Source organism: Sporisorium graminicola, chromosome SGRAM_20 (genome assembly GCF_005498985.1).
Source record: "Sporisorium graminicola strain CBS 10092 chromosome SGRAM_20, whole genome shotgun sequence".
In the NCBI taxonomy this organism is placed as follows: Eukaryota; Fungi; Basidiomycota; class Ustilaginomycetes; order Ustilaginales; family Ustilaginaceae; genus Sporisorium; species Sporisorium graminicola.
Genome location: NC_043729.1, coordinates 693,034 through 720,609, shown reverse-complemented (window position 1 = coordinate 720,609; position 27,576 = coordinate 693,034). Strand labels below are relative to the sequence as shown.

Here is a 27,576-nt window from a genome sequence, read left to right as displayed (position 1 = left end):
GTGGAGAGGGACGCAAGTTGAACCAGCAGCAGTGTTTTCCAGCAATTGACGGTTTGGCGGTGTCCAACCCAAATTGTTCTACCAAGCGAGTCGGCGACTCCATATCCATTAAGCTATCCTTCGTCGCATCCAAGACCTTCCGTACATGCCACCATGCTATCAAAGACCGACTGCTAGCCTGATACGCGGACGGTGCTCGGATGGGCTGCTTGCCTAGTCCATCGTAACAGTCACCATTTCCTAGTGCCTCTTCCTCGACTGCATATCTTTGTCCCCATCAACGCTGCTGCTGCTGCTGATGATGATGCTGAAGTTGCCATGGACGAATGCGCCAGGACTTGACTCCGTAGGTATTGCTGCCTGCCCTGCCGCTGCTGCTGGTCGTTGTGCGTTCCTGCATCGTCATCCAGTTCATGACGTCCTTACATTGGCGGCTTCGAGATGCTGTTGGAGACACTTACGTTCTTGATGAATGAGATGGATCCTGAGGAAGAGAAGATCGATGACGACGGCCCGCTCCCAAAGACATTCAGCTGAACAGCGACCGAGCTGACGGGCGAGCACAATGGACGGCCACTGGCTCGACCTTCTTCCACTTTGCAATTCAAGTCGACACGCGCACGAGTCAAAAGAAGGCTGCAGGCGGCTTTGTCTGATTTTGCAAGCTGGATGGGTGAAGGTCACGTGTTTGATCAAAACGAAAGTTCCCACGATCGGAATTAAGTTTTGAAATTTGTGAAAACGTGTGGCTGCAGACTGCGACTTGGATCGACGGTGGCTGGAGAGGGCTCTTTATTAATCACCGGTTAGAATTCAAATACTTGTATTTAAGTATCGAGTAAGAAGCCCGAGCATCGATGTTGCCAGCTGCTGCCTTGCTGAGTTGTTCAGCTTGCGTCAGTGTAGAGCGCGCGAAGAGAGAGAGGTCTTCAGCAAAGAGGCAGAAATTCGATGGTGGTGCGCGAGAGACCAGACCTGCTGCCTTGATTAATCAACCAGAATACTCAGTACAGCAGATGGGCAGTATCGATCGAGCTAAGGTTGCGGTATGAAGCGGCGGTGAACTGGAGCTCAGCAGCGAGTCAGTGAGTGGCACCGCAACGTCGGTCGACACTATCGAAAAGTGGCTTCGACACCATCTCCTGCTTCTACCCTCCATATCGTCAAGGTTACTCAAACACGTAAGCATCTGCACCATCTTCAATCTTTGCAGTAGGTCCCAGCAAATGTGACAGACATGGGCGCACACACGGCATTGGTTTTGGTCGACGAGGAACGGTCGACAAAAGCAGTTGCAACAACTCGAGAGACGCCATCCAGCACAGATAGTCTATAGATAAAGCACGAGACAAAGCACGTTCAGCCGCCAGCCGACACATCATCGCCAACCCGCCACCAGCTTGCGGTGCACGAATCGCCAGCCGGGTTCAGTACAGTCCGCCGACGACGTTTAGCGCAGGAAGATCATGGAGAATCGCCACAAACAGCTTCAACCAGTGTAAATCCAGTAGCGCTCAGTATGCATCACCGGACACATAGGTCACTGCGCCTGTCACCTACAGACAACAGAGGCATCACACAACTTCTGCTTTCAGCATTCGACGTTGTGTTGCTCAACCAGATGCAATGCTATTTGCCAGTAGCAGCAACTGGTTTTCTTTCTCAGACGCAGCACCGTTCAGCGCATTGTTTTAGCCAAGTGACAACCAGCCAGTCAGACGCCCTCCGCAAATTTTGCGCTTGGCTACGTATCCTCTCGACCAGCCAATCTCGCGCGCCTCTCGCTTGCTTGCCCACTTCCTTTACTGCATCTTCACATCCCACCATATCTTCGACCACACCCATCTAACTCGTCCCTCTTTCACCTTGGCATCTTTATTCCACAGACCCTCCCGATAACACACATAATCCAACATGGGTAAGGTTCACGGATCCCTCGCGCGTGCCGGTAAGGTCAAGTCGCAGACCCCCAAGGTCGAGAAGCAAGAGAAGGCCAAGCAGCCCAAGGGCCGCGCCAAGAAGCGTCTGTTGTACACCCGACGGTAAGTGTCTTTCACGTTCACGAGGGTACCAAATGATCTTCGGGAGAGCATCAGTGTGGCATCGGATGCCAGCGATGTCAGCGACATATCGCCATGATCGTCGACAGGAATCGGAGAGGCGGAGCGGGCCCCCAGTACACGAATTTAGAGGTTGGACCCAGGCAGCATTCCGAGGATCAGCAAAATGGACCAGCGTCTGCTTTGGGCACGATGACCAGCAAAGATCCACGTAAGGTTGTTCGCCATCACGACGTGCCTACCAACCGTCGGAAAGGTTTCTGGCTGGGACGATTGGCTGCCGAGGTCAGAGATTCAGGATAGGATCAACGGCCAGTGCTTTGGCCTTGGGAGGAATCTGGAAACGACCGCAGGATAACGAAGCAGCCGAATCCCACAGCCTGCCTGTCGCGACAAGCGTCATCGTACTTGCGGAAAGCAATTCGCCACCCGTTCAGCAAATCGTGCATAGCTATCATCCGCCCACCTCGCATTGCACTTTTCGATCATCGTTCGGCACCCTCCTTGCCCCGTCCGCTCAGAATTACAAAACATCGCCGAATACTCACACCTTTTATCCCCCATTCGCTGATCTACAAACACAGATTCGTCAACGCCGTTGCCGGTCCCGGTGGCAAGCGCCGCATGAACCCTAACGGCGAGAAGTAAACTTGTCTTGCAACATTTCTCATTGTACATCATGCACACACACCTGTTCTAGGGTCGCACACACACATGCGTCTCCCCTCACCGCATTCTCAACACAAAAAGGGGCGAACAACTTTGCTCTACTCTGCGATAGGGTAGAGCGGAATCTATCCTCCATTATACTTTGCCGCTTCACTTTCTGGTATGGCTGAAAGCATCTTGGATTCGTATGATTGAAAAGTGTTGCATGTGTGGGTTGAATGTGTGGGTTTGGAGGCGAATGGAAGGGATGCGGTGAGAAAGTGTGAAACTGGGGGAGGCTGGGTATCGAGACGCACGATGTGATGGGTATGAAGCAGCGCTGTATTGCGGTGGAGAGGTTCTGCTGCGGGAGACGAAAGAGAGATACGGCGCAGAGGGCAAGAGAGGAGCGACCATGGATCTGCTACTCTGCAATAGCGGTGTGATCAGCAGCCTCGTTTTGCTTTCCCGACTCTGTCCCCGTCTCGTTGGACGGTGTACTCAACGGAGACTGCGCAACACGCAGCCGGTCGAATCGAGCCTGCAGCTCCTCGTGCTCCTTGCTCTCTCGCAACTTCTGCGCTTCCCTTTCGATATCCTCCTTCTTCGCCTGTTCGTCTCGCTGATTCTCCCTCTCCTCCTCTTGGCGCTTCTCCGCCTCCAACACCCTCAACTCGTCCATGATCTCGTCCTCGTCCACCTCCTCCACCACCGCGCCACCAGCACCCACCCTCATCGCCTCGTCCACCTCCCTCTGCTCGGCCACGACCTCCGCCAACCCATCCATCACCTTGTCCACGTTATCCACCTGCAACTCGTCGCTGCGCAACACACTCCGCAGCACGTCGCTGCTGGCCTTGTACGCGCGCATCACGTCGACGTCGGTCTTGGCCTGCTCGATCTTGGCCACGACGCCGCTGAGGGTGTCGCGGATCCCCGTGCGTTTGGCGAGCACCTCCTCGAGGGCCTTGCGGCTGCGCAGGTAGGATGCGGCTTGCACTTTGTTGGAGGGAGAGCGAAGGGCCTCGCGGATCTGGGTGTTGCGGTGGGCGATCCGCGCTTCGAGCGAGGTGATTTGCAGGTCGAGCTTCCGCAGTGTCTCTTTGACCGCGATGACGGAGCGGTCTTCGTCCGTGATGGGGTCGACGGGTTCCGCTTCGGAACCGGATAGTTTGATGATTCCGGACTGACGCACAGCGAGGCGAGGCGAGTGATCGCGCGAGAGATATGTTAGCACCAGGTCTGCATCGCGTGCACTCGGGGAGAAGTGGAAGTGCTCCACACACACCGCGCTGAACTGCGTCTGGAACTCGCCCGGCGACATGAGACACGCTAGCGGGCTCACCGCAGCGTGCGTAGCGTAGAAGGTTGCGACAAACGTCGTCGCCAGCCTGTGTACGAGGGGGAAACACACCCAGTCTCCGCGCTTACTGCGAAACAGCTGCTCGTCTGCGCTGTACTCGGCGTCCTCGTCGCCGCTGGACGATCCGCCAGTGACGAGCGAGAAGAGCTGTGAAGCAGCCCATCGCGCCGGCGTGACGAGCAGCGCCGATGCCACGCCACCTGCTGTGGGTATGTACTGCCTCAGCCCGGCTGCATTCGAAGACGCAGGCCCGGAGATGCGCGCACTCGACTTCAGATATACTCCAAGCGAAACGACCGTGTGATCCTTTTCGAGATCAGCTATCACTGTGCCCAGCCCAAGTGGCCGCCCAACACCCGACACCGTCCAGCGCGCTTTGGTGCCCTCGTCGAGCCGGAACACTGTTCTGTCCACCTGTGAGGTGTTTGCGATGATCTCTTTCGCCCCATCCGCTGTCGATGCTGAGGAAATTGGAGGTGGATCGTGATCGAATTGTAGACCTGCAAACGTTACGTCGAGCAAGACATCTTTCCACCACTCGACGCTGGCACGGTAGCCGGCAGGATTAGATTTGCGCTGCCGTGAAAGATCCGCATACAGCGCTGGTAGAGGAGAGGATGACGAGCGGGTGTCTCGGAAGGACGGGTGGGTGGAGATGTATTTCGAGACGCCTGTGGTTGGGTTGCTCGAGGTCATGTTGTACGAGGAATGCCAGTGGCCAGGTCGAGCCGGACACGGGCGGTGGCAGGAAGGTGTGCGCCCGAATCGTCCGGTTGTGAATAGAGTGCGCGCTATGAGCTCTAGGCAGGTACAGGGCTATGTTGAAGGAAGGTCAATGCAGATTGTGAGCTGTTCCCTGCGATGACACGATCAGAGGGTTCGAGCGAGGAGATGGTGGTTTGGATTCAGAGTGCGAGATTGTGGGTTTGGTGAAGCTGAAGCGCACGAGCAGTGTGCGTTTGTGGAGGTGTTGTTCTCCTTTTTTCTTTGGGCAAAAACAAGGGCTGTCAAGATCTGCAGGCCAACACATTTTGCCTGTCCTTCCACCACCATCAACCTTCTTCGGCCATACACCATTCTGTTACGGACAGAGCCAAGATCAGCTGGCCTGGTCTCGCTGCTGTTGTATCTCCCCACAATGTCGACCTCGACAGCTGGACCAGTCTTCTGGAAGCCAGGCTCGGCACGGCCCGGTAGCTCTCTCGATCGGTCGTCCGAATCTGCACCCCTCATCACATCTCTCCCTCCGCTATCTCCATCTTCTTCCGGCCAACTACCCATCCATGCACAGCGACTCACCATCCTGCACGCACTCGAAGCCCAACAGATTCTCATCATCGTTGGCGAGACCGGCTGCGGCAAGACCACCCAACTGCCCCAATTCCTCTACAACGCCGGCTGGGCCTCCTCCCCTTCCACAACCGGCATCATCGCATGCACGCAGCCTCGTCGCGTCGCAGCCTCCACCATCGCCGCCCGCGTATCCGCCGAGCTCGGCACCAAACTTGGCCAGGAGATCGGCTACACGATCCGGTTCGAAGACAACTCGGATCCGCGCACTACGAGGATTCGGTACATGACGGACGGTGCCTTGTTTCGCGAGTGTGTGCGCGACCCGCTGCTGACGCGCTACAGTGTCGTGATGGTCGATGACGCGCATGAGAGAGAAGTGTACACGGATCTGTTGTTAGGCGTGCTGGCGAAAATTTGCAAGAAGAGGCGCGAGTTCAGGGTGGTCGTGTCGAGTGCGACGATCGATGCGCTGCTGTTCAAGGATTTCTTTGAGGCGGAGGGAGTGAGTTCAGCAGTGCTGAGGCTGCAAGGCGGGCGGTCATTTCCAGTCCATACGGCGTTTTTGGAGGAACCATGCGCAGACTACGTACAGCAGACGATCGATACTATCTGGAACATCCACCTCAGCGAACCCAAGGGGGATATACTCGCATTTCTCACCGGTCGAGAAGAGATCGAATACGCCCTTCAGCAGCTGTCGGATCGACAAGCCGACTTGCCTGGATCTGCGGCACGGATGCATCTGCTGCCGCTGCATGCGGGACTCTCAGCCACGGAGCAGGTCGAGATCTTTGCTCCCGCCCCCACGCGGGATACACGCAAGGTGGTGGTTGCGACTAACATCGCCGAAGCTTCCATCACGCTAGACGGGATAGTGTACGTGGTCGATTGTGGATTCGTCAAAGTGCGCACCTCGCACGCTGCCGCCGGAAGCAAGACGGGAGGAGGGATAGACTCGCTAAGCGTACAGCCCATCAGCCGGGCATCTGCGATCCAACGTGCCGGGCGAGCGGGTCGTACTCGAGCAGGCAAATGTTTCCGCTTGTACACTGAAGCGTCGTTCCAGCAACTGCGCGCCACCACCGCTCCTGAGCTGCACAGAGTCGACCTGTCGAGTACGATTCTGATGCTCAAGCTGCTGGGGATCGATAACCTGGTCAAGTTCGACTGGGTGCCTCCTGCGCCGGCGCCCGAAGCGCTTGCCGCGGGCCTGCAGAAGCTGGTGCAGCTCGGGGCGCTGGACGACCACGCTCGTCTAACCGAGAGCGGGGGGTGGATGGGCGAGCTGCCGCTAGCGCCGCACTGGGCGCGCATCCTCCTTGCCTCCGCCGAACCGCGCCATGCGTGTGCCAGCGAGATTTTGAGCATCATCGCAATGCTGCAAGTCACGCATCCCTTCTTCGACCCGCAGTCGGCGCAGACCCAGCTGAGCGTTCGAGGGTTCGCCGCACAGCAAGGAGACATGTATACACTGCTCAACGTGTACCTCGCCTTCACTGCCGAGCGTGGACGCAGCGCCAAATGGTGTGCCCGCCACAGACTCAACTTCTCCGCACTCAGCCGTGCCGTCAACATCCGCGCACAGCTCGAAAAGTTCCTCCTCCGCTTCGCTGCCGCCACGACCTCGTCGTCACTAGATCCACGATCCTCGATTCTGGGCAAGCAAGATGCAGTGGAACGTATCACCAAATGCCTGCTCACAGGGCTGTACCCGAATCTAGCGAGGTACGACGAGTCTTCCATGACGTACACCACTGCTTTGAGCAACACGGTCGTAAACGTGCACCCGACGAGCTTGTTCTTCAATCGCCGCCCGGATGCCGGCAAGATGTGGGTCGTCTACGGCGAGGCCGTGCAGCAGCAGCAGGATGCGCAGTCGAAAGTGTACATTCGAGACGTGTGCGTGTTGGACGACCTCAGTTGGGTCACGGAGGCTGTGCCTGGCGTGTACAGGGTGGATACGCGGTGGGGTGGTGACGGAAAGGCGGCTAGGACCACCAGCCATGGGGCGGATGACGAGCTATAGTTCCACACGGAATGTCACACATTAACTTATACCCTCCTTCTCTAATCAACCATGTTCAGCTACAAAAGCGTGCCCCTCACACCACAACTACGTCAACCTTGACAGCTGTATAGAGCTCCACGCTGAACTCGGCCTCTACCTCGGGCTTGTACGTCGACGCTACCAACCTGTACGTACCCGCGTGCAGCTTCACCCTCTCGATCGCAGCGCCACAGATGAGGTCCGTGTAACTCCCGCTGCTAGCAACTTCCCTCATGCCGCCACTTCCAACACCACCAGCATCCTCGCTGAACAGGGCAAGGTTGACGTACGGCCGCACGCTGTCGCCCGAACGCACACTGTCAACCTTGAGCCTCGCGACGACCTCGGCAGGTCGATCTAGGCTAAAGCGCCAGCTGGGGTTGCCGAAGTAACCCTTGTTCGCCGGTGAGCCGCACGCGTTGACAGCACGCTTCCACTCAGCGGCAAGACGCCGATGGAACATGCCCGCGCCTTCCTGTGGGATCGGTCGCACGCTGACCGGGCTTGTCGCCTCAATGCGAAGCGCAAAGTCCCCGTGCATCCCCGCCTCGAATGTCGATGCGATCAGCGTATACGTTCCCGCCTTCAGCACGATCCCTCCACCTCCCGAGCTTGAGGATGTAGAACACAGCGCCAAGCCGTGATGATACATGCCGCTGCTCAACACTACATCGCCCTCCGTCAAGTGTGTCACCCGCCCAGTTCCCGCGCCCGGATACGCAAGCAGCACCTGCACTGCCATCCGTCGATCCGCACACTCGAGCATGACCTGCAGTTGCAGCCCACCTGCCCCGGCTGGAGGAACAACTAACGCGTACTGAGGATTGCACATGAATGACGCCAGTGTCGCATTACCCCCCGCCGTGCGAGCTGTCCATGCGCCCTGGATCGTCTCACAGTACGGCATCCGCGTCCGCAGCTCCGAAAGCTCCATCGGATAGCGCGAGAACACGGACAGCGTATAGTTGACGTCTTTGGAAACAGGCGCGCTGCCCTCGCTCCGACGCGAAACCACAATGGTAAAGCTGCGCCTTTGTTGCTTCTGCTGTTTGCCGCTGTGTTCGGATGGCTTGAGCCGGACAAGGCAATGTGTGCCATCGACGTAAGCGCCTTTGTGCTTGGCCTTGTATAGACCAGGAGCAGACGGCGAAGCTAGCTGCCCGCTCTCTGAAGCCGCTTGATCATCTTCAAACGCGTGAACTGCAATGTACTCTGCAAGGGACGGCTTTTCGAGTAACCCGGTTGCTTCGTACTGATTCGATCGCGTGTTGGTGATGTGACGTGTGAGCAGCAGCCAGATCTCGGCGGATGGGTCGCCAGCTGCAAAGTTTGTACTGCTGCTGCTTTGTGCGCCCGATGGCATCGTAACGGACAGCTTGAAATGAGGGTCTGGATGCCGCGAGTCTAAGGAAGACGCACCAGTGGACTGAATTGATGGGCTGACGTGCCAGCTCGAGTGGACTGTGACGTTGTTGTCAAAGAGACTCGGATCCCAATTGAGGAACAGGGAATCGAAATGACTGCAGAAGTCATCCCAAGTCACTATGAACGTCAATCCGAGTGCAATCTCTTGCTCGCCTTCTTCGTTCAACAGGCGTCCCAGTCGGTCTTCGAGTGAATTTTTGCTCTCGTAGATGCGCTGTTCCTCCTCTGGTGCGACAGCGATGGCAGGTCGGATGCTAGCGGCTGTACGCCAAGGGTTCATAAGCTTGACAAAGCGACAACTTCCACATTCGCGCACGTCGAGTATCGCATAGTTGTGGCTCGAAACCAGACCCGACTCTAGGGTGATTGTGGAAGCAACCCCTTGATCCGTTTCAGCGGAGCTTCGACCCGTGCCCGTACCCGCGGTGGCCATGCACTTGCCAGCGTTCCAAGCGGCAAGTAACCTAGTCCACGTCTTTTCGCGTTGGAAACCGGCATGGCGCATGAAGATGTGCTCGGGCAACCAGCCCGTGAGAGCGTACAGATCGATGCTGCTATTCGACCCAGCAAAGTCGTAGCCGCCCATGACTTGAAGGTACGCTTTCTCGAGGAGTGCCGGCCATATGGCTTGTCCGTTGCGTGAGGTTGCGCACATCAGACGATGCTCTCCTTCACCCGGTGGCTTGGATGCAGCTGCATCTGTGCTGGTCGAGGTTGGGTAGTAAGGAAGATGGTCATCGATCGAAACGGTACGGGGCGCACCGTTAATGTGCAGTTTGATATGATACTGACCGCTTGGGCTAGGCTGAACGCACCCGGAAGCATCCTTGGGGTATAAGGCCGACGTTGCTAGTTGCCCACCAAAAATGCGATCGTGCTCTGCAGCAGCTTCGAGGGCAGCTACGAACGAGCAGTCGGTAACGATATCCTGCACAATGTCGCTGCCTTTCAGCTTGCTTGACCAGCCTCGATCGTCGACGTTAGGCACCTCCGAAGCACGTTTGAAGGATGCGCCTTTGCGAAGCTGGACCGGCGAAAGTTGTGGTTGTGCATCTTGAAAGAAGTTAGATCCTGTAGCAGATGGAAGGGAGGAGGCAGAGCCGTTCCAGATGGGGTAGCGAAGACCATTGATGAGAGAAGAGCTGACGAGGATGGTCGATTGCTCCTCTTGGCTCAGCGCATCTCGGTCGATGCGGCGGAGATCCTTGCGAACAGCCTTGATCTTTTCCGCCCGTGCCATGACCTTGGTTGCCATCTGCTTCAGGCGCTCCCGAGTCTGGGTAGCACTAGCACCCGAAAGGCTATCCGATAAAGAGCCCGCCACGATCGGCTCTGTGTTCGGCCCCGGAAGACAAGCGCTAGCTGAGCCCGGCGATGTTGTAATGGAAGCATCGTTGTTGGTGGTGGCCGTTGGACAGTTGCCGAGCAGCCAGACAAAGAGCTGACCGGCGCGAACGTAAAGCTCAAATGCTTCCGAGTAGTTGCGGGCGAGCTCGGCTTTTGTGGCTCGTTGTGCTTGTTCCTGTGCGTACCTGAGCTTTGAGTCCCAGACAGCGCGTGTGATGGGAGCGCTCATGTCAGAGCCAGAAGCGATGTGGGCGCAATTTTGTGGACAGGCAACTCTTCCAAGCTGCAGCTTGAACGAGATGAGATGTGCTCTGTGACAGATCTGATTCTGCCTGCGGTAGCAGATCAAGTGAGAATGTTCTATAGCGTGCGTGTGGTGATGATGACGGTGATGCTGCTGAGCCAAGCCAGAGCTCCTTCGTGCTGATGAGGCAAGGCAATGAGGATGCGGCCCGGGCGCCAAGACAAAAGTTGTGACGAAAGGGAAATGCGTCTCTTGGCCGGCTCGCGTGTGTGCGGCTTCCTTTTCGGCAATCTGTGATTTCAGGGTCCAATTCAGAAGCTCTGCTTTCCAGTCGCTCACTTTGTTCATGCATGCTATAACCCACAGTCTGTGCTAGCTGCCTGCTGCATGTGTGTAGAGGTGAATGTGTTTGTGGCAGCAAGCCGCTTTCTGGACGCCGAGAATCTAGAACAAGTGCTCCGACGTCAGCTTCAACCACATCTACATCTTTGCCTCACTTGGAGACGTGGGCGACAAAGGCGTGCTCGAGCGCATCCTTGGGCTTGATGCGTTTGGCAGGATCCAGCTCCAAGCAGCGTTCAAGCAGGTCTACAAAGTGATTCATCGTTTTCAACTCGTCTGCCTTGAGCTGTTTGGCTGCTTCGGCTGGCAGCAGTCGCGAACGCAGGTCCGATGTGGCCTTCTGCAACATCACCCTCCGAACCACACTCTGACCCGTGTTCTTGTCGGGCTCCATCGATAGAAAGGCGTTGGCATCGTCGAAATGCTGCTCGCCAAACTGACTCTTACGGATCTGCTTCGTGGTGAAGCGTCCACGCAGCTCCTGCATCAACAGAAGCATGTGGTTGTTGGTCCTGCCTGCGAACAGGATCTTGCCCGTGGCGAGCTCGTACAGCGTACAGCCCATAGACCACACGTCGATCGAGCAGTCGTACGCCTGGCCAAGGATAATCTCGGGCGCACGGTAGAAGCGCGAGACGAGATAAGGGGTGATCTCCAATTCATCGAGCGACGAAGCGGAGCCCAGATCGCACAGCTTGAGCAGTGTCTTGTTGTCGTTGACCAGCACGTTATCCGGCTTGATGTCGGCATGAATTATCGAATTTTTGGCGAGGTGCGAGAGTGCCAGAAAGAGCTGATGCGCATACGCCCGCACCGCCTGCATGTTGAGACCGACGTCGCGACCGTACCTTCGAACGACGTCGCGCAGATTCATTCCGAGGGACTCGAACACCATGCAGAGATGCCCCTTGTAATCAAAGTATCGTTCGAGACGCACCACGTGCTTGCGATCGTCCGGATCCGAGTCATTTAACTTCCGTAAGAGGGCCACCTCCTTGAGCCCTGCTTTGTACATGCTCTCTTGCACCCTAATAATCTTGATCGCCACCTCTCGCCCATTGTCTCGAAGATCCCGCGCACGCACTACCGATGCAAACATGCCCTTGCCAAGCTTGGCAAAAATCTGGTAGCGCTCGTCGAGCGTTTCGCCTAGAATGACACGCAAGTAGCCTTCGGTGTCGTCCCAGTTGCTGGATAGATTCGTGTTCCTAGTCGACGTTGGATCCGACAACGGCATTCCTTTCGTGTGGCTTGGGAGATTCGCGGCAGAGCCGCCGCTCTTGTCCTTGAGGACGCGGATGGTCTTGGTCTTTTTCTGGCTTGCATCTACCGTGTTGCCGTCTCCTTCGTCGGAGAGAGCAAACATGTCCATCTCGGCCTCGTCTTCTTCGTCTGTGACTTCAATCTCTTCATACTCTTGCTCCTGCTCGTTGGCTTTTTCTTGTGACTTTTGCAGCTTGGACTGTCGATGCTGTTCGAGTCGTGCAAGCTCCTGTGCGCGATCAGCGTTGGGATTGAGCTCAGCCGCAGAAGTGCGTTCCGTGTTGGCGTCATTCTGGGCACCACTCGCGTCCTGGGTGGAACTTTTGACCAGCGTGAAGCTTTCCTGACAATCAGCAATCGGAAATGTGGTAGAGCGGAAGACTTTTCCACTAGATGCTGTGTCCGGGTGGCTGCTGACTTGCTTTGGAACGGCTGGAGGAAGACCATGCTTTGCAGTATCCAGCAGTGTTGGAGTCGATGAGCTGCCATACTTGTCCATAATCGCTTGTCGTCGTTTCCGACTGTCCTCCAAAGCCTTTCGTCTTCTCTCTCCTTGATCGATTCCGGCATCGTACTCATCGAGCCAACCGTCAAGGTCAGATGCCACATCCTGGAGATCGTGGCGATCCTCGCGGCTCGTTAGATACTTTGAAGGGGCTGAAGTCGATGGATCTGACGCTTGGCTGGAAGCCGGCCTCACTTGATCGCTCTTCAGCCTTTTCTGAGGTGGCTCTCGGGAGGAGGGAGGAGCAGCGATCGAGGAGGATGAGCCTCGATCGCTGCCGTGAGTCGGACGACGCCGCCCATCGTGAGAGCGCGAAGAACCCGAGGCCTGATGGGAGTGAGACATGAGACGGATAACGCAGTCGATGATGGCGACAAAGAGGACGAAAGCAAGCAGGGGCAAGAGTGTCAAATCAAGTCAGTGAGCTTGTTCCGATACGGGCAGGCGCCGCACTGCCTGGCGCCTTGCAGAAACAGACCAAGCGACTGCGGGTGCAGCAACTGGTAGCAGCAGCAGCGGAGCAGGGCTTGAGAGCAGCGCGTCGGAATAGAAGCTTGCCTTGGTTGGAGGCCAACGTCGGATGATGCGACGCTCAAAAGCCAGGCGCGGACGGGAATCGATGGTGGTGGTGGTGAGGAGGAGGGGGAGGAGAAAGGGCAACTAACTCCTCTATCGATTCTCTCAAGCAACGCGGAGTTTTTTGAAACGCTGCGCTATGAGCGGCAAAAATTACGAAAAGGTTCAAGCCTCCACCTCGGCCCTGCATCCGATACAGAGATTTGATCGACAAGGCTCCTCCGATGGCACGGCTGGGTAAGACCGGGCAAGCTGCAATGACAGGCAGAGTGATTGAGCCTAGGCAATTCGCCATCTTTGATTCGGATATACCGTTTGAAGATATGGCCCGAATCACAAGCGCTGAAAAGCTTCGGCCTGTCTCGGTCGAAGCCAAGAAAAGTAGAAGGATCGGCGACATGGACAAAGAACGTGGGCCAGTTCTTTCTGCACTAGAAGATTTCCGGCACGCGTGCGTCACAGGGTCCACCCGCCTTGCGGATCTTCTCCAAATCGCACCCGCCAGCCTCCAGCTCAAAGCGCCATGAGGACGGCCCCTACCTCCTATCGGATGATATCGACGTAAGGAGACGATGGCAGCAGCTGTTGAAATGACATCACCTGCGAAAGTCTACACCCGCACTGAGCACTGAATGAGGCTCGAAGAGGAACGGAAAGAGGTACCGGGTGTTGCCGTAGGATAGATTTCAATTTAAGGATTTTGTGGCTCAGCTCAGCGTCGAAGATTTTTGGCTCCGATTTGAATCGGTCAAGTTCGAACAAACTCTTTTGTGACAGTTACCTAGAACAATCGAGCCCCCGATCTGGCCCTTCCATTTTGCCCCCTTTTCCCACTTTGCCATAATTACAGTCCGCCTCACCCGATTTCCACAAACGGAGAAAATTAAGGGAAATTCCAACCGGAAAGGTCAGCTTTCTTTCCCTCTCTCTCTTTCTATCGTTCGGAAAACCAGCGGGCTCACAGTAGTCACTGCTCAGCGCACAGCTAAGCAAGCGCGGACCGTCGATAAGCAAAACGCGCAGTGCATCGACTCAGCCAAAATCACCCTCAGCCTCAACGCAAGCACGCCGTTAGGCACATCGCCAGTGTTTTCGGTAAGAGATGCTCAAATTGGTGTGGCGGCATAGCAGCACACAGGCGAGGAACCCTTGCTTGGCTGCACAGAGTGGGCCGCGCCCCGTGCGCCGTGCCCTGTCCCGGTACTGCGCTGGTGTGCCACACTCTCATTACGCCCGCCAGTCGACAGTTGAGTATATAATCTAGCGCTACGCTACCTTGCCTTCACCATCCTTCACCACCACCAACATCAGCCCTCATCTTCTACGCTGGTACCACTCTCGCGCCTCCAGGCATACATTCGCGCCTCTTCGCTTTTCTGTTTTCACCAACATCATCACTCGCCCTCTCTAGCCAGTAAGTATGATCCATCCATCCATCCATCCGCCGCTCGTATATGCCCCATCATGCACGTCACCTGCAGGGTCTCTTTATACCGTGTCGATGGCGACCAATGAGCGCGCTTTTCTCCCAGCTCTCTCCTGCACATCTCGCGTTGAGCATTCTCGCTAACCTCCTCCCGCTCTATCCGTTTTCCACGCACATCACAGGTCATGCAGATCTTTGTCAAGACTCTGACCGGTAAGACCATTACCCTCGAGGTGGAGTCTTCGGACACCATTGACAATGTCAAGGCCAAGATCCAGGACAAGGAGGGCATCCCACCTGATCAGCAGCGTCTTATCTTCGCCGGTAAGCAGCTGGAAGATGGCCGCACGCTTTCGGACTACAACATCCAGAAGGAGTCGACTCTCCACCTCGTCCTCCGTCTCCGCGGTGGTATGCAGATTTTCGTCAAGACTTTGACCGGCAAGACCATCACTCTCGAGGTTGAATCTTCGGACACGATCGACAACGTCAAGGCTAAGATCCAGGACAAGGAGGGCATCCCTCCCGACCAGCAGCGTCTCATCTTTGCAGGCAAGCAACTCGAGGACGGACGCACCCTTTCCGACTACAACATCCAAAAAGAGTCGACCCTCCATCTCGTGTTGCGACTTCGCGGTGGTATGCAGATCTTTGTGAAGACGCTCACAGGAAAGACAATCACACTTGAGGTCGAGTCTTCCGACACTATCGACAATGTCAAGGCCAAGATCCAGGACAAGGAGGGCATCCCACCTGATCAGCAGCGTCTTATCTTCGCCGGTAAGCAGCTGGAAGATGGCCGCACGCTTTCGGACTACAACATCCAGAAGGAGTCGACTCTCCACCTCGTCCTCCGTCTCCGCGGTGGTATGCAGATTTTCGTCAAGACTTTGACCGGCAAGACCATCACTCTCGAGGTTGAATCTTCGGACACGATCGACAACGTCAAGGCTAAGATCCAGGACAAGGAGGGCATTCCCCCTGACCAGCAGCGACTCATTTTCGCTGGTAAGCAGCTCGAGGATGGCCGAACTCTTTCCGATTACAACATTCAGAAGGAGAGCACCCTGCACCTGGTTCTTCGACTCCGCGGTGGCATGCAAATTTTTGTCAAGACGCTCACGGGCAAGACGATCACACTTGAGGTCGAGTCTTCCGACACTATCGACAATGTCAAGGCCAAGATCCAGGACAAGGAGGGCATCCCACCTGATCAGCAGCGTCTTATCTTCGCCGGCAAGCAGCTGGAAGATGGCCGCACGCTTTCGGACTACAACATCCAGAAAGAGAGCACCTTGCACTTGGTCCTCCGTCTGCGCGGCGGTAACTGAATGTGCTTCAGACGGGTCCAGACGGGTCCAGCACCGTCTCGCTCTCACTCTTCATGACTGAATACTAGTTACCCCATTATGCGATTCTCTGTTGAGGTCGCTCACTCCTTTCTTCTTGTTTGAGTTTCGTGTGTGCGCTATGAGCTGGTCTTTGTATAAGAGATGCGGGATGCGGCGTGAGATGGACAAGTAATGATCAGCTTGAGTCGACGAGGAGGCTTATGGCTCGGAAAGGGAAGAACGGATTGGATTGCGATGCAGCGCAAGTTGAGCCCCAATTTTTTAGCAACACACTGTTGAGTGTTACTGTTGAGTGTTACGGTTGAGTGTTACGGTTGGGTGTTACGGTTTGAATGTTACAGTTGAATGTTGTACGGTACGGCGCTGGCAGGCGGACGAGTGGCTCGCGAGTGGTTGCGGTTTATCACTCGACGTCCCATACGCAAGTGTATGCGGTGTGACAGTCAAGGTCGGTTTTCGGTTCCAGGCACGTTCGTACTCATTTCAATTCAGAGAAAGAGAGAGGTATCGCCGCTCGTAGGGAAACCGGACATGGAAGAATACAGTGGCAAAACGTATACCATTGCTGCTGCCACCTCCCTACCAACAGAACATAATACTCGTCCTATTGAACAAGGCGGGACTAGCAGCCGCCTTGCCCCCCGTCCCGCCCTCGGGCGGGTTCATCGTCAACGTCACATGCAGATTCCTCATAATCTCCGCCCTGAAGAACGCGAACAGCTCCTCCTCGGCATCCAGCATCAACCCCTGCCGCTGACTCGCTTCCTTCAGCTGGCTGACCAGACTCGAGTGTTCATCACCCTCAAAGAGACCTGCTACCTCGGCATTCGCCAGCAGCGTGTTGAGCTTCTCCAAGCGCGCAGCGTTGGACATCTGTGACTCGTCGATCGTCCAACAAACCTTTTCGCCCTTGCATCCCACGCGGCGCAACAACGCACGCAGATCGTCGTCAAAGTGCTCCTCCGTATACTTGTTCGACGTGCTGATGCTGAATAGCGACAGGCCACGCATCCAGGCACAGAAGCGCGTCACTGTCGTGCGCCCACTGCCCGACGCACCGATCAGCAGCAAGTGCCCCGCCGGCTGCCTCAGCACCCGATCGCAGCTCAGCGCCAGATCCAGTACCGAGTCGTGCAGCACCAGCGACGCATCCAGTTCTTCGTCCGAGTAGCCCTTCAGTCTCGCTTTGGCGTACTCGCGAACGCTCTCGCGATCCACGCTCTTGTACTCCTTGCTCAGCCAATTGGAGAACAGGATGGGCCGTGTCAATGCAGACGCAGTGTCGATCGTCGGGAATCGTGCGGCTGCCACCTGATCAATCTGCCCGTCCGTCCACACTTTCTCCTCCGTCCCCACCAGTCGGTCCTGGAACAGCCGCAGCCCTTCGTGCGCCCACACCCTCACCAGCCCTTCGACACTGAGACTCTCCAACGGCTTGATCGCCTCGTAAATCCCGCGCATCCAGCGCGTCAGCTCTCGCGGCGAGTAGATGTAGTGCGCCTGGATATCCGGCGTGAACCGTCGTTGCGACGCCAGGTAGAAGTCCACCATCGCCGCCGTCAGCGGTTCTGCATAGCCGCGCAGGTTGGGCGTGACCTTCAGCAGCGCGCGGTTGAACGTGCCGTAGATCTGGTTGAGCGAGATCTCGCCCGGGTAGTCGACCATGATGAGCGGCGCATGGCGCAGGAATCGATGCGAGAGCGGGACACGGCCAGGATCCGTCGGAGGGTTGCACGCTCCCACGAATTGGATGCGTTGCAGCTTGACCCACGCCTTGTCGCTAATCCTCCAGAAACCTCCACTCTCGACCAGCTGGCGCAGGAACGAGATCACCCTCTGCGTACCATACTTGTCCGTGGCCGGCAAGTTGATCTCGTCGCAGAATAGAACCAGCCATCGTCCGATCTGCGTCGGCGACAGCACAATTCCGTTGGGCGTCTTTCGGTACTCGCAGTACTGCTCAAATGTCTTGAGGATCAGCTCGGGCGTCGTAGCAGACGAAAAGTTGAGACCCACCACCTCCATATCCGGCAACTTGCGCAGCGCCGAAAACAGCGTCATCGTCTTACCCGAACCGGGAGGTCCACATAGCATGAGCGGCTTGTGCTCGGAGAGCCACGAGTAGAGCACGTCCTCGTGACGCACCGTGTCGATGGTCGGCACCACCACGTCTGCCGACGAGACAGCAGCCGTGTCGATCTCAATCGTAGGCACCTTGGATAGCCACGAAGTCCACTCGACCGACTGACCCGCAAAGCCAACATCATAATCGATGAGCGAAGAACCGGGACCTAAGGGGGGCAGGTCGACGCCAGTGTGGCCGCGCAGATACTCGCCCATCTCGGCACGCACATCGAGTTTGGCGTCGCCGGTGAAGGCCCACACGAGCGCGATGAGAAGCCGGCGCGTAGCGTACGCTTCGATTTGGTCTGCACCCAGCGGGAAGTCCGGATGCTGCGTGTTGTAGTCCAGGATATTGCGGATAGTCTTGTTGATCAATGAGAAGAGCGTCGAGAGCGCACGCGCTTCGGTGAAATCCATGATATGTGGAACCGTCCTTGCAAACTCGAGCGCACCATTTACCAGGCCGTCATCCTCGAAGAAGGGCGCCAACGCATCGGCCACCGCCCTCTGCACCTGCAGATCCGGACTTACCTCGCTCGTTCCGCTCGACGAAGTTGCTGCCGCGGCCGCAGCAGCAGCAGCCCTGCGCGAAGGGACCGCACTGGCCAGCTCGTCGTCATCCACCTCGATCGGCGTTGAGCGCAAGCCCGTCAGGTACCTCGTGTACACCATCGACGGACGAACAATATCATCGCTGAACCAGATCATACCACAGCGCGACACGGTAGCCAGCGTGGCGTAGCGGAGCGACTCGACCTCGAACATTACGCGCACGTTTGGCGGCAGGTTGAGACGCTCACCGTTGGGCAGCGTCAGCAGCTTGTTGTCGTCTAGCATCGAGTTGAGGTTCTCGACCCATTCGGGATCGACGTCACCGTCAAATACGATCCAGTGGCGTTTGCTGCTCTCGCCACGCACATTGTCGATGATCTTGCGCAACACTTGAGTAAAGAGACCATCGTTCCATTCTCGCGTCGTTGGATCGAGTGTTCCGTAGAGGCTCTCCTTCGAGACGGCTTTGGGGTCAATGACATACGACACGCCTTCCTGCCCTTCCAGCCGCTCTAGGGCAGCCAAGAGCACCTGCCAGGCCTGCGTCTTACCCGTGCCCGACGGGCCGACGAGCATGAGACCGTGCGAGATCTTTTGGATCTGGTAGAGCTGCAACACCTTCTCGGTCCACAGGCCACCCTCGACCAAATGGCGCTCGGCGCACACAGCAGCAATGTGACCCCGCAGCACATCGAGGTTGACCGGCTTGTAGTCGACACCAGGGAAGACATCAGACAGCAGGCTCTTCAGCAGCGGCACATCCTCGGCGATGAGCTTGGGTACGATCGTCTCCGATACACTCTGAATCAAGATCTCTTGCTCCGACACGTCGATCGAAACGACGCTATCGGCTTCGTAGCCTGCGGCTCCGCCGTTGAGCATGTGTTCTCTCTTCAGCTGACCGGCGCTGACCAGCACAGCCTTGAGCGCTCGCAGGCCAAAGTCGTAATGCGGCTGAGGGCTAAGCTGCTCGAGACAGAGGTTGAAGAAGGGCACGATCTTGGACGCCAGCGTTTCGGCGGTTCGGAAACCCTGTGAAAAGAGCATGACTTGCGCGATGAGCTCGCGATCCGGATGCGTCATAGCCATATTGCGGAACAGCTTCTTCAAGTTGTCCGGCAAATTGGATCGACCGGCGTACGTCGGGTTGGTGGTTATAAAGATGCCCACGCGATCGTTGAGAGGGACACGCTTGCCCAGAAGCTCGATCTCTTTGCCCGTTGCGCTTCCGCTCGAGTCGGCCAACCCTTGCTGGATACTCTGGATCTGCTGCGAGACGGCCGACAGGATGCGCTCCTCGAGTCGATTGAACTCGTCAAAGCATCCCCACGCACCGACTCGGCAGAGACCCACAAAGATACGTCCCATGGCTTGGAAGTCAAAGGTCTCGTCACAGCAAAACACAATGACGAACATGCCGAGCTGCACACCCAGCGCCTTGACCGACTCGGTCTTGCCCGTACCGGCGGGACCAAAGGGAGCACCGCCGAGCTTGTAGTTGAGCGCCTGTGTGAGCGTGAGGTAGCAGCGGTCCGTGAGCGGAGTCTGGACGAGGCGATCGGGTACGCCGAGATATTCGTAGCCATAGGGGAAGGTAGCATTGGCCATCTGAACAGTGAGACGGTCGAGCGGCTTCTCCACCTGACGGTTCAAGTAGAAGCGCATCTGCGAGAGCCAGTTGAAGTCGCGCGCATTCTCGACACGTTGCGATACCAACAGACGAATCACATCCCTCTGATGAACGAGCTCGGTGATAAGATGTTCGCACTTGCGTCGCTGCAGCGCTTCGACATCGGTCAGCACCGTGTCCGCCAGCAAGTCCAAGCCGCGCAACACCACGTCGAGAGGATGCTGCAGACCGGCGCCACTCTCAAACGCCTCATCTACCATGGCCGTCCACCTTGCTTGCACGGCCAGCACCACAAGCTGAGCTGGATACTTGGCAATCCATGCGAGGAAGGCTTCCAGAGTGAGCGAGTCCGTGCTGGTGTAGAATGATTCGAGCTCAGCAGCAGCCTCGGACAGTAGTTCGGCGAGCGAGACGCGCATCTCGCTTTCCACCTTGGCCAACCAGTCGTTGATCTTGGGGTAGTCCTTGAGCAAGATTGGCGTACGGAAAGGCACTGACTCGCCCTCGCGGCTGATCATGGCCGTCAGCATACCGGCACCTTCGTCGAGCTCGACGGTAGCAATGCCAGCAAACATCTTTTTGAGGTGCTTCAGGATGCGGGCCGTGTCCTTGGAGTTGCCGATGATCTCGAGCAGATCTTCGTCGCCGACAAAGTAAAAGCGTGGGAAGTTTGCACGTTCGCGCTCGAGGTACTCTCCGAGTGCCTTTTGGATCTTGCTGAGCAGGTCGGCAAGACGCTCCAGACTCTTCTGGACGCCAGGAATGTTGAGCACATCGAGCACGAATGGCGATTTGTACACCTTTTTCATCACCGTAAGGAACTCGGTGTTAATGTTCTGGAAGCGTGAGCTCTCGACGGGGAGAATGTGGCGGATCTCTGCACTGCCGCTAAAGATGCCTTCCAAGTAGACCCACTGACGCTGGACGTCAATCCAGGTGTCGAACAGCACCGAGATCTTGGACAGCCGGTCTTCCCACAGCGACGCCTCCTCCTCGAACACCTTGTAGTGCGGGCTCATCGACATGGCGCGCAGCGCATTGAGGTTGTCGCCAGCAAGCTGGAAGAGGTTGTCCCAGCCACGGATGAGCCTGCACTTGTTCTGGTAGTTGACGAGGTCGAGTGTGTAGTTGGTCCACGTTTCTCGCACCTGCTTGAGGTACTCTTCGAGGGCCAACTCACCTTGCGCTTGCGCGACAACTGCCTTTATGATGGTGTCGTGCCTCTTGAGATCGAGATCCCACACGGTGCCAAGCGTCATGCTGCTCGCCGAGTAGTGGTCTTGCACCTTGAGCTGCTTGAACAGCGAACGCCAGTGTCGCTCGCGCATCGCCTCAGATTTGAGGTCCGAGATGACCGGGTTGCTTTTGAGGAGAGCACGCACGTGCTCCTGGACGTACTCGAAGGCGGCGTACTGGCGCATTCGGCTGGGCATGTCTCGCGTCTGGGCCAGCAAGGCGTCAAGCTGCTGTCGAAGCTTTCGTGGCTGCACGTTGCCCCAATTCGTGTCGCGGATCTCGGCGAGCTGAGACCACGTGCCGGATAGCGCCGTCCAGACCGTCTTGAGGTCGCGCAGCTCTTCAAAGACGGGTTCGAGGCGGTCATCCTGTGTGTGCTCGAGATCGAGCGCTTCCTTGGCACGCACCACCAGAGCACGGTCTTCGGCAAGCTTGGAGACGCGTGTCTCGAAGACGTTGATGGTATTCATGGCGCCGTCGGCCTTGAGCGTGCCTTGGATGGGTTTCTGCTGCTCCCACTCGCTGATGATGGTGGTCATCTTGTCGCTCACGATCTTGTCTTCGGCGATGATCTTCATCTGCAGCCCGGCGAGTTGCTCCTGGATGCTGGCATTCTTGCGGCTGAGGATCTCTTGGAATGCGCTCCACTCTCCTTCGACCTGGTCGACATACAGCCAGTCCTGCGGGAACATGTAGCGCTGTCGCTCGAGCGTCTTTTGGCCTGTGCCAAAGAGCTCGATCTGCGGCTGCCATGCCTTGGTCTTGCGCTTGAGGTCCTGGACAAACGTGATAAACGTGACAGCCTGAGCGGTGGAGCTTCCTTCAATGCTGTGCTGCTCCAGCTCGACGCGTGCCTTCGCAACGGCAGCGTGCACCTCGCGCATGGCAGCGCCGAGCTTAGTGCCGAAGCGATTGAGAATGTCCCGCTGCCACGTGTCGTACTTGGCATTGACCTTGCTCTGCACCTGGTCGTAGTCGATGATGCAGATGCCAAATGAGCGCTGGGTGTCCGAATTGTCGAACGTGGCGCGTGTGCGACGAATCTCTGCGAGCAGCTGCTGCCAGTTGGCCAGCGAGTCACCGAGCCGTGCAAAGACATGCTCCGACTCGAGATCCCACAGCGACTGAAATTGAAGCCACTTAGACACGTAGCCTCCGACTTCAGCCAGCTTGGCCTCGATCAGCACGAAGGGCCGTGTGAGCGAGTCGTCCTGGAAGCGGGTGAGCAGCGAAGTGTAGTCCTGCTCCGCAACGCTTTGTTTGGCGCGCATGTGGAGTCCGATCTCGTAGCGCGAGCTCTGTACTCGCGTGAGGCAGCAGACCACCGAGAGCACCTCGTGAAGCTGTCGGAACCACGACGCACGTGCGTTTTCGAGAGGCGGGTCGAGGAAGATGACCTGATTCTGGATGCGCACTTCGTGGGTGATGGGGTCCAAGACGATCTGATCTGCCGCTGCGCCGATTTCGCCGTCCACGCCTGCAGATCCAGCACCGTTGCTGAGGCTCTTGAAGCCTCGATCCCCACGGACAGATCCAATGATGGCTCCACCATGGCTCGAGTCATGACGTACAAAGGCCCGGCACCAGGCGATGCTGACCGACTTGAGTCTGCGAAGCAGAACGTCTTCGATGAGTCGATCGAGGTTGCCCACCCACTCTTCGAGGTTGGGGTATCCTTCCAGGTTGAGCTTGTCGATGGTGTCCTGGACCTTTTTGAGCCGTTGGGCAAATTCTTCGGTGCGGTACTCGCACTTTCCGAGCTCGTCGATGGTGGAGTGCATGTCGCGCTGGATCTCGATGAGCTCGGCCGTCTTGTCCTGGAAGAGACTCACGACGCTGGCAAATTGACGCACAAAAGCAACTTGGCGATTCTCGCGACCTGTTTCGCCACTGGAGCCGGGAAGGTACGAAGCTGCACGCGCGCTCTCGTAGATGTTGGCAAAGTGCTCCCATCGCAACGTCATTCCCTGCGAGATGAGCTGGTGTGCATCGGCGTAGACCTGCGCGATCAAGCATGTGATTTCCGGATTGGCGCGCACTAAATTGCAGGTCTGGTTGTACGTACGCACTGTCTCCATGAGCGACACGGCATGCGGATAGACCTTTTTGGCGTCTTTGGCCAGGTTGGTGATGGCGTGAGGGATCTGAAAGTTGAGCCAGATGAGGTTGCGTACCTCTTTGAAGATGGAGATGGTGTGGCCGTCAAAGTTGACGCTGAGCTGGAACGCGTTGCCCGCGGCACGATTCTTGGTGACGTCAAAGACACGACCGGCGATGCTCATGTCTCTGCGGTTGATGTCGTGGAGCCAGCTGTCAAAGAGCGGCCGGGTGTCGAGCTTGCGACGGAAGGTCTCGCTCTCGTTCTGGAGCTTCTGGCCCTCTGCGTAGAGTTCCCAACCCTTTCCGAGCACGTCCTCGACGCGCTTCATGTAGACGTTGAGCTGCCGTTCGATCTGCCGCGCCCAGATGATGGCGCCAGCAATCTCGGGAACGTCGCGCAACTGACTCATGTGATTGGCTTCCGAAGGACGGTACTGTGCCTTGAACTTGTCGTGAAGCGCCTTGATGTCGGACTTGACGCTGTTGAGCAGCTGCTGCTGGTACTCTTGCACGGCGCCTCGCACCTTGGGACGCACAAAGAGGCTGTTGAACTGGGAGAGGACGCGAAGCATCTCTCGTGCCGACTTGGCCTGGCCAAGCAGGTCGCGCAGACGTGCAATGAGGCTGTTCTCTACGCGCGCCACGCGCTCGTTGTAGGCGCCTTCGGCGGTGGTCCAGATCTCGGTGCCCTCATTGGAAACGTCGAGTACGTCGATGACTTTGACCTGATCGTACGCTGCGCGGATCTCTTCGCTCATCTCGATACCGGCGAGGTTCTGTGTGGCAACGTGCCTGTCGTTGGAAGCAGCCGTGACGCCAGCGCTGACGGCGCCAGGCATGGTGAGACCCTTGCCCGAGCTGACCATGGCGCGTAGCTGCTCATGCGTCTTGCGGAAAGCGCCAATGTAGTTTAGACGCTCGCGCAGCTTGGCGTGGGCCGGGTTGATCTTGATGGGCAAGAACTTTTCGGATCGCTTGCGGGTGACCTCTCTTGCAATGTTGACGAAATCCTTCATAAGCTCGTCCCACACTTGAAACACCTCGGCCGCCGCCGAGATTGTCTCCCAGAAACGCGGAAACTCCTGCCACATGATGCGCTGCGATGCGAGCACCTTGAGCAGTGTATCGTTGAGATCTCTACTGATGGCTTCGACGAGGGGTAGCGCACGTTTGACGGGGTAGGGACTGATGCGCAGCTTCTTGTTGAGGTGATTGAAGATGGCGCTCAGCGCATCGGCGCACTTATCGAGGTCGGTGGCCGAGAGGAGCTCATTGATGGGGAAATCCTTCATCAAGAGGTTGTAGTTGTGTGTCTTTTCAGCACAGTCCTTGAGGCCCGTATCGGCGAGGAACGAGACCGTGGCGTGGAAGCGCTTGGCGTGCTTGAGAACGTCGAGAGTGAGGACAATGGGATCGGAGCGGAGCTGCTGCTCGATCGACTCTTGCGCCTTCTCCATTGACAGCCAGAAATTGATCTCTTGGGATGCGGTGCCGGAGGCGACGCTCCGGTCGAGCTTGGTGATGGTCTGAACCTCTTTCACCCACGAGTTGACGTCAGACTGGAGCTTGTTGAGGAAGGACGAGTCCTGAAGGAGCGATGGAGGCTCGATGGCTTCGACGCTGACGCGGGTACCGGAAGCGTGGCACCGATCGACGGCGGCACGTACGACTGGGTGGATGCTAAGGATGATATCCGGGATATCGACATTCTGCTGAAGGTGAAAGAGACTGAGTTCGAGCTCTGCAAATTTGCGCTTTGCCATGGGGATGCCCATCTTGGTATCGTTGTCCTTTGTCTTTGAACCGGAGAGAAGCGCCTTGTCCTTGGGCGCTTTGCTGGCGACAAAGGCATCGAACCAGGGCGACATGACGTTGTGGACGACGCTGTGCAGCGCTTCGTATGGGCTTTCTCGGACGGTGGAAGAAGTGTCAACGGAGCCATCGGCGTCGTCGTTGGCAGCACTGCCGTTGTTAGCCGGGGTAGCATTGGTGATGCCGTGTGATTTTGTTGCACCTGCTTCGGTGGAAGCTGCTGATACTGCGGCGGAGGCGGCAGCAGCGGCGGCGGCTGCGGCGGAAGCGGGCCCAGAAAGAGTGAGCACATGGAGCTGGTGTGGCAACGGTACGGTTGGCTCGAGCACCGAGACGCGCTTGATGAGGGCGATGCTAGAGACGTGGAGCGACGAATAGGACGCCTGTGTGGACATGTGGTAGTCGAAGAGCTCGTGTTCGGGAGCATCTGAAGAGACATCTTGACGTCGGATCTTGTTGACGTAGGCGGTGGAGATGCTGGGGTCACTGGCGAAAGCTGATGCCTGCTCTTTCCACGTTGGCGTGTCGAGCAGCAGATCCGCTATGACGGTGGGATCGGAGTCGAGTAGGATGGGAAGGAGAGAGCGAAAGTAGGATTTGAGACGAGACGTGTCGTAGAGGCCATTGAAGCGGGCCGAGGAGGACGAGGGCGACATTTGGGACTTGGAGAGGAGATCCGGATCGCTCTCTTGGCGGCCGGCCAGGCGACCATTCGTGCTCGGCAGCGGGTCCTCCATGATGAGTTTCGCTTTGCGCCTGGAAAGACGGCAGGCGGTACTTGGAGCGAGATCAGATGACTACTCGATGCATACGTGCCGAGGAGAATCCGGTCGTGACAGGGATAATGATGAAAGGAACGAGGGAAAGGATGATGGAGGGTCGTGGCTGAGCCTCGTTTTCAGAAAAGTGTTGCTTGACTGTGCTGAGCTGGACCCGCACGCGCGCTTTCCTGAAAAGTGTTGGTCTGTCTCCGAGTTTTTTGCGACGGTGGCCTGCGCGTCCGAGCCAGAGAGGCCTCAACGTAAAGGGGCGCGGTTCGTTGTAATGACGGATGTTGACGGTCTAACATCTTGAAGCGATTTTATTGCACCAAGCCTTTGGCCGAAGCACCAACGACGAGCTCTTGAGCAGACACTACATTGGCAGGCGAACAGCATCGAGCTGTGCAGGACACTAGGGTTGGCTATGATCCTTATTTTCGAGCTCTTGCACCGTGCCAACGTGTTGGAAGACGATGGCAGGCTGACGAGCCAACAACTATCGAGAAAGGTGCATGCGAGCGAACGAGGTTTAGTTTGTCTTGAAAAAAAAACAAAAAGCAGACACGAAATCAAGGACACTAAACGAGGCCAAGAAATACCAGTCACACCGACTTCGCATGCAACCCTCTCACTAAGAGAAAGGTCATCGTCATTTCGTTTGCGAGGCGACTGTCGGCTTCGACAGCCATACCGATCTCGCTGTCATCTGCAAACAATCGGGTGTCCACCGATGCCAATCATGAACTCCGTAATCGGGATGAGATACTGGATGCCAAGCAAACGCTACATCGGAAATTCTTGGGCCCCTTGCAGTTCCACCAGCGACACACGCAGTGGCTTGCACATGCAGCTAACTTATCTCTGCGGAACGGTGCCTGATCGCCCCGGTGGGCCGCTGTCTTGTCCTTCGGAGCGCAGAGCCTTAGCACAGATTCGGAGCCTAAGCACAGATCTCAGATGCAGATCCGTGAATAAGCTGCCCCCTTTGACAGCACTGCCCGTGTCCGCTGTGTTGTTCTGCGAGGCAGCAGAAACAAGGCACGCGTCGCGCGCGAACAGTGTTATTTGCAAGTCACCGCTACCTGTCGACTGCAGCCCCCATGCCCTTTACCAACACGGCCTTTTGCAAGCATACGGAACATGACGCAACGCAGCACAGCACAGTACACCACGTAATTCGCTGCCACCTTGGGAGCAAAGCCCACAAGGAGACAGGCTGTGAGCTTCATTCCTCGCCATCTTTCTCCTTTCCACACACTACGACCTCGTGGTTTGTTTCCAATGGAATGTACCCGCTTGCCCCTTTTCGCCCTTCGTTCGCAGGTGGTGTGCTTCCGGCGGAATCACGCTTCCTCTTGGAGCCACAGCAACACCGACTGATCGCCAGTGAACAGCTTGCACATATTGAACACATGTTGTCTAAGCGAGATACACTGCTCGAGGGTCTCTTTGAAATTGAAATGTTACTAA

General features: G+C 56.9%; 6 protein-coding genes across 6 annotated transcripts; 2 read left to right on the top strand and 4 right to left on the bottom strand.

Annotated features, from left to right (window-relative positions):
- Positions 1–3,132: 3,132 nt before the first annotated feature.
- Positions 3,133–4,032, bottom strand: EX895_003422 (uncharacterized protein; the record flags this gene model as incomplete). The annotated part of the gene is made up of 1 exon (XM_029884020.1): positions 3,133–4,032. The coding sequence occupies one exon, from the start codon at positions 4,030–4,032 to the stop codon at positions 3,133–3,135; it is 900 nt and encodes a 299-aa protein (XP_029739826.1).
- A 1,177-nt stretch (positions 4,033–5,209) lies between these two features.
- EX895_003421 (uncharacterized protein) lies at positions 5,210–7,341 on the top strand (the record flags this gene model as incomplete). Its single annotated transcript, XM_029884019.1, has 2 exons — positions 5,210–7,201; positions 7,285–7,341. The coding sequence occupies 2 exons, from the start codon at positions 5,210–5,212 to the stop codon at positions 7,339–7,341; spliced, it is 2,049 nt and encodes a 682-aa protein (XP_029739825.1).
- A 125-nt stretch (positions 7,342–7,466) lies between these two features.
- Positions 7,467–10,412, bottom strand: EX895_003420 (uncharacterized protein; the record flags this gene model as incomplete). The annotated part of the gene is made up of 1 exon (XM_029884018.1): positions 7,467–10,412. The coding sequence occupies one exon, from the start codon at positions 10,410–10,412 to the stop codon at positions 7,467–7,469; it is 2,946 nt and encodes a 981-aa protein (XP_029739824.1).
- A 508-nt stretch (positions 10,413–10,920) lies between these two features.
- On the bottom strand, positions 10,921–12,531 carry EX895_003419 (uncharacterized protein; the record flags this gene model as incomplete). Its single annotated transcript, XM_029884017.1, has 1 exon — positions 10,921–12,531. The coding sequence occupies one exon, from the start codon at positions 12,529–12,531 to the stop codon at positions 10,921–10,923; it is 1,611 nt and encodes a 536-aa protein (XP_029739823.1).
- Positions 12,532–14,724: 2,193 nt separating this feature from the next.
- Positions 14,725–15,870, top strand: EX895_003418 (uncharacterized protein; the record flags this gene model as incomplete). The annotated part of the gene is made up of 1 exon (XM_029884016.1): positions 14,725–15,870. One exon carries the CDS (start codon positions 14,725–14,727, stop codon positions 15,868–15,870), a length of 1,146 nt encoding a protein of 381 aa, XP_029739822.1.
- A 600-nt stretch (positions 15,871–16,470) lies between these two features.
- EX895_003417 (uncharacterized protein) lies at positions 16,471–26,082 on the bottom strand (the record flags this gene model as incomplete). Its single annotated transcript, XM_029884015.1, has 1 exon — positions 16,471–26,082. Exon 1 carries the CDS (start codon positions 21,220–21,222, stop codon positions 16,471–16,473), a length of 4,752 nt encoding a protein of 1,583 aa, XP_029739821.1. The 5' UTR covers positions 21,223–26,082.
- Positions 26,083–27,576: the final 1,494 nt, after the last annotated feature.